The sequence below is a fragment of the Typopeltis vanoorti genome, chromosome 7, assembly GCF_054136105.1.
Source record: "Typopeltis vanoorti isolate ZY-2024b chromosome 7, IOZ_Tvanoo_1.0, whole genome shotgun sequence".
Lineage (NCBI taxonomy): Eukaryota > Metazoa > Arthropoda > Arachnida > Uropygi > Thelyphonidae > Typopeltis > Typopeltis vanoorti.
In genome coordinates this window covers 95,550,577-95,565,160 of record NC_143555.1, presented here as the reverse complement: position 1 = coordinate 95,565,160, position 14,584 = coordinate 95,550,577, and the positions used below count along the sequence as shown (strand labels likewise).

At 34.1% G+C, this 14,584-nt stretch overlaps 1 protein-coding gene across 1 annotated transcript in view; it reads left to right on the top strand.

Moving 5' to 3' along the window:
• The window catches only part of LOC150104881 (transient receptor potential-gamma protein-like), a 350,865-nt gene that overhangs the window by 302,423 nt on the left and 33,858 nt on the right, over nt 1–14,584 (top strand). The window contains exons 10-11 of the mRNA XM_090396037.1: nt 1,767–2,024; nt 14,238–14,433. Of these exons, the coding sequence (XP_090252163.1) occupies nt 1,767–2,024; nt 14,238–14,433 (454 nt within the window). The remainder of the gene's footprint in view (nt 1–1,766; nt 2,025–14,237; nt 14,434–14,584) is intronic.

Genomic DNA, 14,584 nt, shown 5'->3' with positions numbered 1-14,584 from the left:
ATTGAATAAAATTATAATTAATTGTCAGTATAAGTATTAAAGAGCCACCGTAGCTCAGTCAGTATAGACGAAGCCCTTTGGTAAGAATGACCTGGGCTCGATTTCCGTCTATGACATGAGGAACCTTTATCTGATCTCTTTCGACTAAAGGTGAGTTAACCGGTCTCATACGGAGGTGGATGGGTTTTCTCCAGGTAACTCGGATTTTTCATCCCTCAAAACAGGCAAACCGGTCCCGTGAACATACATGGCTACAGTCAGAAAATATACTACAGTAAGGAAAGTAACGGGAAGCCACCTTGCTCATAATCATCTCCCTAATATGGTAGCATATAGCTAATCCCACCAGCCGTATGGCTGAGGGAATAGGATAGGATAGGATAAGTATTAAACCTAAGCTTGATTTAGTGTCAATATAAATTCTGTTAATATAATATAATTGACTTCTGTACTGCTTCTTCCATGCAGGTCTTTTATAGTTGAATTCTCCCCCCCCCCACACACACAAACACAATTCATGATTATAACAGATATGTTCCCAAGTTTTGTCAAAATATTATGGAATTTTTAAAGAGCACGTTATTTATAATAGTTATATAAAACTATGGTATAATCAAATTGAAAACCTGACATATTATAAATAATCTATTCTACATCATTTATAATATAAGTAATATATCATTACATGTGTTATAATATATCATATTGTATTGGATATGTCATTCACACTCTACTTTTCTGTAAAAAATTTACTGATAATACAATTTTCTTCACTATTGCTTTTTTAAATTATGAACAGAGCTGATTCTTTTCTAAAAAAATCTTCAATAAATTCAGTTTTACTTACTATTTGAATCACATTTTAACGTCGCTGTTACTTCCGATGTAAATTACTTATTTTTATAAAAACAAACGTTATGATCACGTGCTTGGTATTATTACGAATTATTTACAATCATTTACTAAACTGCTTAATCAAACAAGACTAGACTAAAAGGCTTAACTTACACCGAAATCTTCATCACAGTGATCATAGCTCCCTCTCAGTGTTACTTACAGCGTGACTATACACTATAATTTAAAATGCCAGGTTTAATATTAATGTCGATTCGAGGACAGCGGAGATTAAACTGCTTCTTTTTCACGTTAGTTGATCTTATATGTCTTTAAGATACTCTCCCTAACCAGAGAAAAAGAGAAATAAGCAGTTTTAATTTCTTTTCATGTTTAAATTGGATCTGTTTTAACGATGAACAATTTTTAGCACAATATTTGCAATGCATGTTTGACTCTTTGTAGCGCCCTCTTTTTCTTTGTTCATTTCTGCGCATGTTCGGCTTTTAATGTAAACAAATATGCGAGTACTTGGCTATGTATATTACAATACGCAAATATGCATTCCGAGTTTCGTATGGAATTTACTTACTAATATGAATTGAATGCATTTAATATTTAAACTATTAGATAACTTATGTTACCTAATATTTTATCTTGAAAACTGCACTAATTTTGACAATCTAGTACTTTATTGAAGAAAGATCATATTACACAGTGGTAAGATAATATCACACAACAAAGAGTTCAAACTCCATTATATATCTCTTAATTTTTAGAGAGGAGAAGAAAGCTATTTCATGATTGCTATTTATTTTTATTTACTAAAGAACAACAAAAAAAAAATGTTTTTCGTTCAACCAAAAATTAGATTTTTTTTTGTCTAACTCGGAAGTTACAATAACATATCAAATTTCTGTTTCCTTTTCTAGTTCCTTGAAGCTAGTGTATATTTTCTCAGTGAATCCTCACCTTGGACCGTTGCAAATCTCTCTGGGCAGAATGGTTATTGATATTGTCAAATTCTTTTTCGTCTACACTCTTGTACTCTTCGCCTTCGCCTGTGGTATGAACCAACTTCTCTGGTACTACGCTGACATGGAAAAGCAGATTTGTTTCGGTCCCCGTCAAGATGGTCAAGAAATCAAGTCGGATCATGGAGCTTGCCTTACTTGGAGGAGGTTTTCAAAGTATGCAACAATTCACATCTATTCTGCAGTGTTCTATGTCTGTTCCGGAATAAAATGCAAGAAACAATAATTAATCATGCAAATCTGTAATTGTTACAAGTGTGTTCAAATGTATAATATAAAATACAAAACTATTAAAATTAAAGTATATAATATAATATATAAAATTCAGCTATAATTTTATAATATATCATTTATATATATATATATATATATATATATATATATATATATATATATATATATATATATATATATGTGTGTGTGTGTGTGTGTGTGTGTGTTATTTACATAGTGTGTTATTTATAGCATTAAGCTTCATCTATCCAAAGATTATTAATTAAATCAAATAATGAGTTTATTTATTTATTTTATGTTTTTTGGGGGGGGGTGGGGGAGATGGACTGAGTCCTTGACTCTCTATCCCTTCATCTGATTGAAGAAAATGTGTGGATTGGGTGTTATTGAGCTAAAAGCTCTGGTCATGGCTGGGTAACGGCAATAGCCGAGCCTCAGTTAAAACTTCATTGTTATCTGTTACCCTGGGTTTCATCCTCTATCAATCGTGAGTTTATTCAACTTCAACTTTACTGACTCCAAGGGTGAAGCAAGATGCTTTTCATATTCCTCGCTGTCTAAATGGATACAGTGAAGAAAAAAAGTTTAAGAGCAATATGCTCGCCCAAAGAGGGCAAGGGGATTATAGATCATTTCTTGAAATCAGGATGGCTTTAGGTCTTTTGTGTTTGTACCGATCCGTTTCATCATAGTCAGCAGCTTGTTGCACCAGTGGATTCGGATGTGTAGACGTTTGTAGGAAATACTTTGCTGCGAGAGACTGGAGGAAAGAGTATATATAGAAAATGTCTGTATCCCGATGAAATCGAACAGCTCTGACAAACCATGGGACGGTCAGAATCATACGAAGGCGCTTGTTTTGCACTCGATGCAGTTTGAGGATATTAGTATCAGTAGTGTGGCTCCATGCTGGCAAAGCATATGTGATTATAGGACGAATCATCAGTTTGTAGAGGAGCAGTTTGATTCTGTGTGTAATTTACTGTTTCTGTTTATTAGGGTATAGAGTGGAAGATGGCTTTTGATGCCTTTGCACACGAGTCCTTGATGTGGTGGTTGAAGGTTAGGCTTTTGTCCAGCAGTACACAAGGTATCTGACTTCTGTTTTCCAAGGAATTTTGGTGTTAAACAGGAAGATGTCTCCTGTAGGATATACTGCTCTTCAGGAGAAGAGCACGGCTATGCTTTTCAAGGGGGGTTTACTTGTAATCTCCAGGAGATTACAAGTAAACAACTTGTAATCTCCAGGAGATTACAAGTTTACCATTTGTGCGGTAAAGTGTTGCCAACGAGAAAAAAAAGACAGCGTGATAGCTGACAGTTCAAGGTTATTAAAAATGACCACACACAGAGAAGAGAGTTCGTTGAATGGATTATGGAACAACAACAGGTGGATGATTATTTTTCGAACAAAATCATCGTCAGCGATGAGGCTCATTTTCATCTAGATGGCTTCGTTAATCGACAAAATTGTCGCATTTGGGATTCAGAAAATCCACGAGTGATTGTTGAGAAACAAATGCATCCACACCGTGTCACTGTTTGGTGCGGATTTTGGGTTGGAAGCATCATCGGTCCATTCTTCTTCGAAAATGCGGCTGGTAAGGTAATAACAATTAATGGTGTTCGCTATCGCGACATGATAATCCAGTTTTTGTGCCTAAATTGCAAGATATGGATGTGGACGACATGTGGTTTCAACAAGACGGTGCCACATGCCATACAGCCCGAGAAACAATTCAATTACTGCATGAGTCATTTCCTAGTCGTGTAATTTCCCGTTCTGGTGATCAGAATTGGCCGCCCAGATCATGTGACTTAACGCCGTTGGACTTTTTTCTTTGGGGATTTTTGAAATCTAAGGTTTATGCCAACAAGCCCACGACCACCCACGCCTTGAAGGAGGAAATTGAGCGCTGTATCAACGAAATTCAGCCACATTTATGCAAAACGGTCATGGGAAATTTCGACAAAAGAGTGCATATGTGCCAGCAAAGCCGTGGAGGCCATTTACCCGATATGCTTTTCCATGCATAACCCTATACTGTATACTTTATGAATCAATAAGAAATTACATTTTTTAATTAAAAACCTGTGTTTTCTATCAAAATTACTTCTTGCGTGAATTTTGGGACACCCTGTATATATACACACACACACACGAATGAATTTCGTTTGGCGTTAAACCTTCTTTTACAAAGAATTTCTTAACCGTACGATCCTCAATTTTATCAATTTCAAGGGATACAGACAACACTTTTGCTTCAGACAGCTGTACAAGATAGACTATTGGATAGAATGACTTGCAATTTCACATGGATACTTATGACAGATGTACCAACTTATAAAAAAAATCTCTTGCCGATAGTGTTGCCATCTATGGTCGAGGCAGAGAACTCTTCAGACTACCCTCGTATATTAGTATTTTTAGGCGTGTGGGAACTATGTCTTTTAACCTGTAGAGTTTGCCAGTTATTGTTCGGAGTTTGTTTTGTAGATGGTTTATGTGGCTATTCCAGTTCACTTCTTGATGGAAATAAATTCCAAGGTATCGTATTGTTTCAATCTGAGTGATTGTAGTGGTTTTGCTGTTCTGTTTTTTTTTTTTAATGTTGGAAAGTGGATTGGGTGGTTATATGTTTATTATCATCTGGTTGACTCGGTGAATTTCTGAATATAATTAATTTTGTCTTATCAGAGATTAAGTGTATGGAGTTTTGGGGGGGGAACCAGTCAGTGAGCAGATTTATGTCATGTTGCATGGTTGTTTGGGCTATGCTTGTATTATTATGGATGGATACTAATAATGCAAGCATAGCTCAAACGGATCTGTTCTCTCCCCAGTTCTATTCAACATCTATATGCATATTGGAAAGTCTTGCCTTTGAGACGTAGCTGGTTAATATCGTGCATATAGACGTTGAATAGAATTTTTTTTGGGGGGGGGGGGGAGAACAGATCCCTGTGACACTCCGCAGATTGCTGGTAACTCTCTACTACGGACTGACCCGATCAGTGTTAATTGTTTTCTATTCTGAAGGTAGTTTCTAAACCACGTGTGTGCAGAAGACCACGTATTTCAACATGTCTTCGCTTTTCTAATAAGGTTCATGTATGAGTGTGTCGAATGCTTTAGCCAAGTTGGTAAAGACTACTACTACTACTACTACTAATAATAATAATAATAATAATAATATAATATGCTATTATTTGTGTAGATTGGCACTTGAAAAGATGAGCTTACTTTTAAACAGTATAAATAGATGATAACACTCGGGAGCGGGGAAAGAGAATTCTTTGGTTACAGAATGTGGGATTTACATTGGGATTTGCATTATCCATCAATAATTGTCCGGACACCCCTGTTATTTAAAGTCATGGAACATTCCAGGTTTGTTAATAAAATTACATAAAACCGGTGTCGAGATAGTAGGAAGCAGTATTTCATCGTAGCAGTTGAATACAGGTGGTATGGCAACACTACGTGAACTCAGTGACTTCGAGAAAGTGTCATCGTGGGCTGCACGGCCGGCCATCTGGGGGGGGTGCGATGGGTGCAATACACTCGGGCCCCACGATCGAGTGGGCACAGTCGGTACACATTTGCGGAAACGTATTTTTTATTTTTTTTATTTGTTTTCTTCTTCTAATTTTGCTTATAACTAAAGGGATTTCATCGACAGGATTTTAGGGCCCCCGGAAATAATAATATCTCTGTGTTTCTCTATTATATTAGGGTTTTTGCTTAACTCTTTTGATGCGTTTATGCAGTGTATAAAAATTAACAAACACGATTTCGTTTTTACCCTAAAATGCCTGATTCATCATTAGTTTTTTTCTAATCTGTTACACATTTATATCACTCGTTATCGAAACCGTTGAAAAAATATTTATTATATTCTTTATATATGGTTAGTCTAGAGCAGGGGTGGACGACCCTTAACATGCCTGCCAAACGTGGCACGCCAATGATTTTTTTTTTCCGGCACGTCAACCCAGGGCTCATCTTAAAAAATAATGAAATAAAAAAATACATTTCAAACATCTTCGCTGACACATATTTTAACTTAATATCATACAATTTTATTAAGTACAGCTATACCAAATAAAAATGCAATAATTAATTAAACTCTACCAACTGTTTCATAATAATAAGTAATAAGAAAATTAGAAACAAACATCCTATTTCTAAGCCATCTATATCTCCATCTATATCATCTTGTACATCAGTATATCTCCGCGATATACTGATGTACAAGTTTTGTCCAGTTCAGTTGTTGCATTATTCGTCAGGCATCCAGACGTGGCGTGACTCCTTTACCATCATTTGATATATCTTTTCACGTTTCGTAAAGAACGTATCCGTTTTCTAAAGTGTATTTGGATTTGGATTTTATTAAATCATAAGTCATTAAAATATGGATTGGAAGTATTTATTGTCAATTAATATGTTAAACTTATTAGATATAAAAGCAAATTTCCGTAAAGATATGTGCATATATGATTGATGCGGTATTAACAAAAGATCGCGCGAGTCAAAAATAAAAGCTAGCAGACAATTTTTGAATTGAAATGCTAATTCTCTTCAACCAAATTCAATATCTGAAAGTGCCATAACAATATTCACTATATATTTCCTAGCTTTAACACGTTGACGAATTTTAACACTTTCTGTTGATTTTTATTGTTGCTCTGCATTTGAGCTGGGGGGGGGGGGGACAGACTCCCACACATCTAGTTTTTAGTTTGCCAGTGCAGCATATAGTTTTGCTTGCAGCTAAATAGCATAGTTTTGGGGGGAAGGGACATGCGATTCATTAGTTAGTGCCTTTATCCCAGCTGTCTCTAATTGCACTATTTGTTGAGAAATATATTACACAGACTGCAAATGTTTGTACCTTATATATCAGTTATACAATAAAACAACCTGATTTTACGAGCGTCTGCAGACGTATTGGCTAGTATGGAAGGCGCGTGGTTTGCCACGGGAAGCGAGTCACTATTGCCATGAGGTGAACGTAATTAAACTTTTTTTTTTCTGTGCGAGGTTACGCGAAACTTTTCAATTTCTTTTTTTCGCAAAGTAAAATCAGGGGTGCGAGTTATACGCAAGAACCAGTTATATTCCAGTAAATACGGTAAGTTATTTTTAAAGCTATGTGAAATGTATTATCAATATTCAGAATTATGAAGTGTTGTCTGCACGTGATTAGATCTCAACTACGTTAATTTCAACTTAGTTAATAGTAATAAGGGTGAAACTGATGTACTGAAGTAAACAAACGAAAAATATAAACACATTCCTTGAGTGTTTCTAAAATTTTGTAATATTGTAAAAAGTATGTACATATTTAACTTTTTGTTAATTCATGGGATAAAAATATTTAATATTATTTACTTATTCGACAGGCAAAGCCTAACCCATAAGGTCCATGCCAAAAAAGTATCCCTCTGGGTGTCAAAAAAGGAAATCAGCAGAAAAGAAAAAAGAAGAAAAGCAAAATCTCAAAAAGTCACAAGTAGATTTGTTTTCATGGCTACAAAATAAATCTGACAACGAAATTGCTACGACTTCAGCAGTTGCGATTCAAACTTCAACTGAAGAAGAAAACTCTAAACAAGCTACACAGCTTTTCAACGAAAATGTAGAAACTGTGGGATTCGTCGAAAAAGACGCGTCTGATTATATAAACATTTTGGATACAGCAAATAACGAAGAAAACAATAATAACGATGGTGATCAAGTGAATATAAATGATCCAGGTTTGTGGCCAAATATTATAACTGATAAATTTAGATTATTTTGTGTTAAAACCGGACCTAAACAACATCATCAAGACGCATTCGTTAAGAATGTTGAAGGTAGATCATTTTCTACATCGTCCTATTTAAAAAAAAAACGCCAAATGGTGAAACTCAGTTTCGCAGCTGGGTTAGTTTACTCAAAAGCTCAAGACTCAGTATTTTGCTTTTGTTGTGTATTATTTTCCAAAAGAAGAGGAAATGATCAATCAACACGATTTATATATGGTTTTAATAAATGGAGAAAACTGTCATCTGTAATTCGAGATCATGAGCTTTCTGTTGGTCACTTTAATTCTTTTATTGCTTGGCAAGAATTACTAAAAAGGCTTAATTTATGTTCGGCTGTTGACAGAACAAATCAAATTAATATAAATGAAGAAACGGAACGTCTAAAATTACTATTCCAAAGAATTGTAGATGTAATTCTATTTTTAGAGTAATAATCTGTCATTTCGAGGATCCCATGAAACAATAGGAACGCCGAATAATGGAAATTTTTTAAGTTTAATAGAATTATTAAGTAAATATGATCCTGTGCTAATGGATCATGTAAACAGAATTAAAAATACGACAAAACGAATTGTGCATCATTTGGCGCATAGATTTCAAGAGGAAATTATTGCTGCATTAGGTAATGAAGTCCTTAATAAAATTAAAGACGATATAAAAGCAGCCATATATTACAGAATCCAAATGGATTGTACTCCTGATATTTCTCGCAAGGAACAAACTTCAATAATATTAGATATGTAAATTTTGTAGACAAAAAATTCACTATAAATGAGTCATTTATAGGATTTATTGAAGTAACTGCTGTGACTGGTGAAGGACTAGCAAATTCGCTTTTAAAAAGAATAGGTGAGCTTGATTTAGATATTATGAATTGTAGAGGGCAAGCATACGATAACGGTAGCAATATGAAGGGAACATATAAAGGCGTACAATCTAGAATAATTAGTTTAAACCCTCATTCAATTTATGTACCTTGCTTATCACATTCTTTTAATTTGTGATGCTGCTTCCAGTAGTATATATTGTAAAACATTTTTCGGAATATTGCAACGTTTATACTGCGTATTTTCTGCATCTACAAAAAGGTGGGAAATTATACAAAAGCATTTAAATATTACGCTTAAACCATTATGTGATACTCGATGGGAAGCCAAGACGCAGTCAAAGCAGTGTATACGCAGTTTGAACAAACTTATAATGCCTTAGAAGAATTTATTGGTGCAATTAACGATAACATAGCAGTATCCGAAAGCTAAAAGTCTACTAGATTCATTACAAGAAATGCCATTTATTTTAAGCTTATCGGTGTGGTTTACAATATTGTCAAAAATTAATAGTATCAACAAACTATTTCAAGCAAAAACAATTGTTCTTGACTCTGCTTTTAATTTAGTGAATAAAATTAAAAATGAAATCAAAAATTTAAGATCAAAATTTAACACATTTTTAGACGACGCAAAAATGATAGCACGAAACTTTAATATTTCCGAAGACTTCCCTGAAAAAAGAATTCGAAAAAGAAAAAGATTATTTTCCGAACTAGTAGAAGATGAAGTTTTACTAAACCTGGTAGAGGAATTTAGATGTCACTTTTTCAACGTTGTGATTGATACTGTTACTGTACAAATAGATGAGAGATTTAAAAATATACCCAATGTTATTTCTTGTTTGAAATTAATCACTGATATAAAAACATTAGAAAAAAATGAACTAGAAAACCGCTCAAGGGATTTTGTAAAATATTATAGTAAAGATGTAAATGAAGACTTAATCCAGGAAATTGATTTGTTACGAGAATTGATCTTGGAACAAAAAAATGTAAATAACGCGCAAGACATATTGCAATATATATTAAATAATAGTTATAATGAACTATTTCCAAATGTACTAACTGTATTGAAAATTTTCTTTACGTTACCAGTTACTATAGCAAGTGCAGAGCGTTCTTTTAGCAAATTAAAATTGATAAAGAATTATCTTCGGTCAAGTATGTGCGAAGAACGCATAAATGCACTTGCTATATTAAGCATCGAATAGGAAATTGCCAAAAATTGTCATTTTTCGGAAATGATTAATGACATAGCAAAAAAAATCGCATATTTAAATAAATACATATTAAGCAATATACGTGTTAGTAAAACTAGGCCCCTAAAAATCTATTTATTTTGTTTATTAATTTAAACAATAATTAATTGTAAATGGCTTTTGTGCGCTAGTTGGTGAGCCAGGTTACTTTTGTTTGTGTTAAATATTTATTTATTTTAATTATTTAATACTTTTGTTTTGTATTAACAGTAAACGTTATGTTAACCTGTTATATTTCGAATTGTTTGTTTTGTTTTACTGTGCCAAAATCATTCGCAGATAAGAGGTTTTACAATACGTTTATTTCGAATTCTTTAATTTTTACCTTTGAAAAATATTTTAGGGCCCCAAAAGGTTTCTTGCACCTGGGCTCCTTTATAGAGAAGGCCGGCCCTGGTGGGCTATCACATTGTTGGCATGTCCATACGTGCCATTGCCGTTCAACTGGAGCATCCAAAATCAACGATGTGATCAACAAATGGAAACGTTCTGGCATCACTAGTGCAGTAAAAATACCCAGGGCTGACACCGAAATGACTGACAGGGATAGGAGGGTGTTAAAATGGGTGGCACGCAAAAATCGGCTATAAGCTGCACACAAGCCGAAAACAACAACGAAAAAGGTGGCCCATCTAGCTTGGTGTTGGACAATTAACAATTAACGACTGTCCTGGTAAACGGTACTCTGGAGCGGTGAATCAAGGTTCACCTGTTTCCAGTCTGATGGCAAGTTGTGGGTGTGGAGGCAGCCTGGTGAATGCTTGTTACCACAGTGTGTTGTACCCACAGTAAAGTTTGGTTGTGAAGGAGTATTGGTGTGAGGTGCATTCAGATGGTTTGGAGTGAGGGCACTGATCGTTGTCGTGGTTCCATGAAGATAGCTCAGTACCTTGATATTCTGGAAAATGGAGGTGATGCCTACACTGTGGAGCTTTTATGGAACGGACCCGTGTTACTATCAAGACAACAATTCCCCATGCCACAAAGCTGCAGCTGTTGTGGAATGGTATGAAGAGATGGTGTTAAACGACTGTCCTGGCGTGCGCAGAGTCGTGACCTCAACTCTATCGCACACCTGTGGTACGAATTGGAGCGGCGATTGAGGTCCAGAACAGCACGTCCTCGATCCGTCGCTGAACTCAGTGCTGTTTTGATGAAGGAATGGGGACAAATTCCACCTGATGTCTGCCCCACTTTGGTGGAAAGCCTCCCTCAAAGGACACAGGAGGTGATCAAAGCCAAAAGTGTACATACCCAATATTAAGGTTCGCCTGCTGGTATCAATTGCAAATTGCTAAAGTGTCCGAACAATTATTGGTAGTAGTGTATGTATATTCTTCCATTTTTTCAGTACATAACTATGAGGAATGGCTTCAAGCTATTTCAGTATTGTTACATTTCATAATTTAAAGTTATTAGAGTCCATATTTCTCACAAATTTTATTAATATTCATAATTTTTCTCTTTTATGCTTTTATTTTAAACTATTTCGCATTAATGCTGTGAAAATTTCACTTTTACTCCCTCAATCGTTAATGAGGTTGCCATAATGGTAACATTTAATTTCCTATGATCGTTCGCTTTGTCTGATTTTGTAACATCAAACAATATATTCTCCCCCCTTCTGAAATAAAAAAGTACTTCAAGTACTAGTTTTAGAAAGTACTTCAAAATTATTTAAAATACTAGTTTTCAAAAGAACTTCAAGTACTCTGTTTCCCATCTCGTAAACTACACAAACCCCTAAAATGTACTTCAGCTACTTTTTTTGTCTCTCTGCCTTTGCCTACTCAACACATCTAAAAAAAATTGAACTCTAGTGTACTGTGAATTTGGGCCTTCAGATCGGTATTCGATTAAAACAAAGAGGAGGGAGATTATTGGATGGCAGTCCAATGGCCAACAGCTTAGTGCTATTTGGAAAGGTCGTTTGTCATCTGCAGCAGTTGAATTCTTGGCGGAAAGGAATTTTGTATTAAGAGTACAAAGCGTTGGTCATTTGAATTTTGACCCGGAATGCGTTGCATTTATCCCTCGTAATAGGACAGTGTGACACAACTAAAACCTGTAATTCAGCGGGTAGGAAATTTTCTTAATCCAATGAACAATTCGTCCATAAATAATCGGAATACGCACCCAATAGCAGTAAATCCTGGGAAGTGATTATAGAAAATCTTTGAAAGGAGTTCTAGTTCCTAAGATAAGTGTTTCTGAACTATAAACATGAATTTTGAATAGTGTTAGAGACAGAATGTTTAAATTAGAATGAGAACTTATGAAACAATAATAAACGAATATTGATTAAAGGGATATTATTTTAATTTAATTAAAAAATCCCAATTCTTCCAGTTTAAGAAAAGTCGATTGTTATTCTAAAATCAGTTTATCTTGTACTTTTTTTTGGGGGGGGGGGGGAGGATTTTAGTAGGTTTTTCCCCATCCGGAAAACTTGAGTTTTTCATTCCGGATACAAGCAAATTGGCCACAGAATTTACACAATTTGCAGATTAAAAAATGTTATTGATCAGCGGTAGATGGCGTTGTGTAATGATGGTAGTTCGTGACGTTGTGTGTAGATGGAGGATTCAGTCATGACAGTAGGTTCAGTGAAGTGGAGTGTCCTCCCTCGATGAGTTCTTGGACTCCTTGGAGAGAGCTCACATAATAATAATAATATTATTATTATGTTGTTGTTTTTTCATATCGATTTTATTTGTTTTTTTTTTTGAAAAATGTAGTTATCATTTTAAAGACGTTCTTTTATTTTTTTTAATTTTATGTTTAATTTTAATCGAATAAATTATTGTTATTCTGCAGGAATTTTCTTTTTTTTTATTTAAAAATTTTTATTTCGCTTTCTTAATATTTTAAAGGCATATCGTTTTATTTCATTCATTGCTATTTATTTATTTATTCATTTTACTTTACTCTATTTCTAGTTTCAAAAATATTAATAGTGTTTTTTTTTAAATACTTACGGTAACTGAATATCGTAATTTAATAAAAATTACATTTTAATTTTTTTAGAACTTTTATGAAAGAAAAAAACTATCTGGAAGTTATTTTAATTTAATTCTATTTTTTTAAAAAAAATTATCAATTTAAAATTAATATGAATTTGAAAAGTTTCAACCAACTTACAAGTCTGACATTCTATACGAAGTATTACCACGTTAAAATTTAATTTTAAATTAATTATTCGAAATTCTGACTTTTTAATTAAACTAACTTTAAATTAGTAAAATAATTTAAACATGAATAACGTAGGCGACGAAAGCTTTGATCCTAGTCAATTATGTATTCGCAGCATTGGTATCTATCATTGTTCTGGTTTGACATATATCAGAGCTGAAATAGGAATCCTTCAATGCTAACAAATAATTAAAAGGCGAATACCAGTCTGTTACTAGAGAATATTAAACAAGTTACAATTTCCATGAAATTAATAAAGCATACATTTATATAGTGACTGTAGTAGACTAAAAGCATTCAAAATTCACCATATTACTCTCAGAGATTTTGCCTTTTAAGTCCTGTGTGTGTTGCCTTCCTAACAATGGGAGAGACATGTATATTTCGTTGCAGGCCACGCTCCTAACAGACAGCAACATTGGCTTCGGTGACTAATGACAGATGTGGCTTGCTAGGCATGCGATGCTACTAGAATACTTAATGTTGCTACGGTGATAGATGGACGTGATAAATGATTTCTGGAGAAATCCCATACTGCTGTGATTTGTTGTGGTTGTGTGGATTTTTTCTTCCCCTCTTACGCTTCACTGTGCTATCTTTCATCAAAGGTCAAAACAGTCTTAGAACTTTATTCCATTAGTTAATGCCAAACTTTTGAAACCAGCCACAGTTTTTTTGTGAAGTTGTCTTTAATGTACAATAATATCACTACAGGAACTCCAGATGTTTGGAAGGCGTTTTGATAGCTCGTTAATGGATAATTGTCATCGTACATTGATATGTCATTTTCAGACAGTAGTACGAGATCACAATTCACGACACACAGTGTATGTTGGATAATGACCTTTAACCTTAACTCTCATGATAGGCTATTTGAGTGTCTATAGCTATATTAAATATAATTTGCTGCGTAATCTGAGGAGAAAACATTTATAAAAGATTAAAATCAATGACTCAGAATAAAATTAAAATTAATCCATAATCTGAAGATAAATTGATATATAATTCATAATTAATTCTGAGAATTACTTTTATTTTCAGCTTATTCGAATCGTCTCAAACTTTATTTTGGGCAAGCTTTGGACTTATAGATCTAGACAGTTTTGAGCTATCAGGAATACAAAGTTATACCAGGTTCTGGGGTATGTTAATGTTCGGATCTTATTGCGTCATCAATGTTGTCGTTTTACTTAACTTGCTGATTGCAATGATGAACCACTCCTATCAGATGATATCAGTAAGTAGCTCCCTCTATGGACAATAAACTGAACTTAACAAAGTTTCCTAGTGAAATATTTAATGTAAAATTTTGTAAAAATAATAAAGGTGTTATTATAATTTCTTTATTGCTATCAATATATGCATAATTTTTAAATAATTATTTTAAA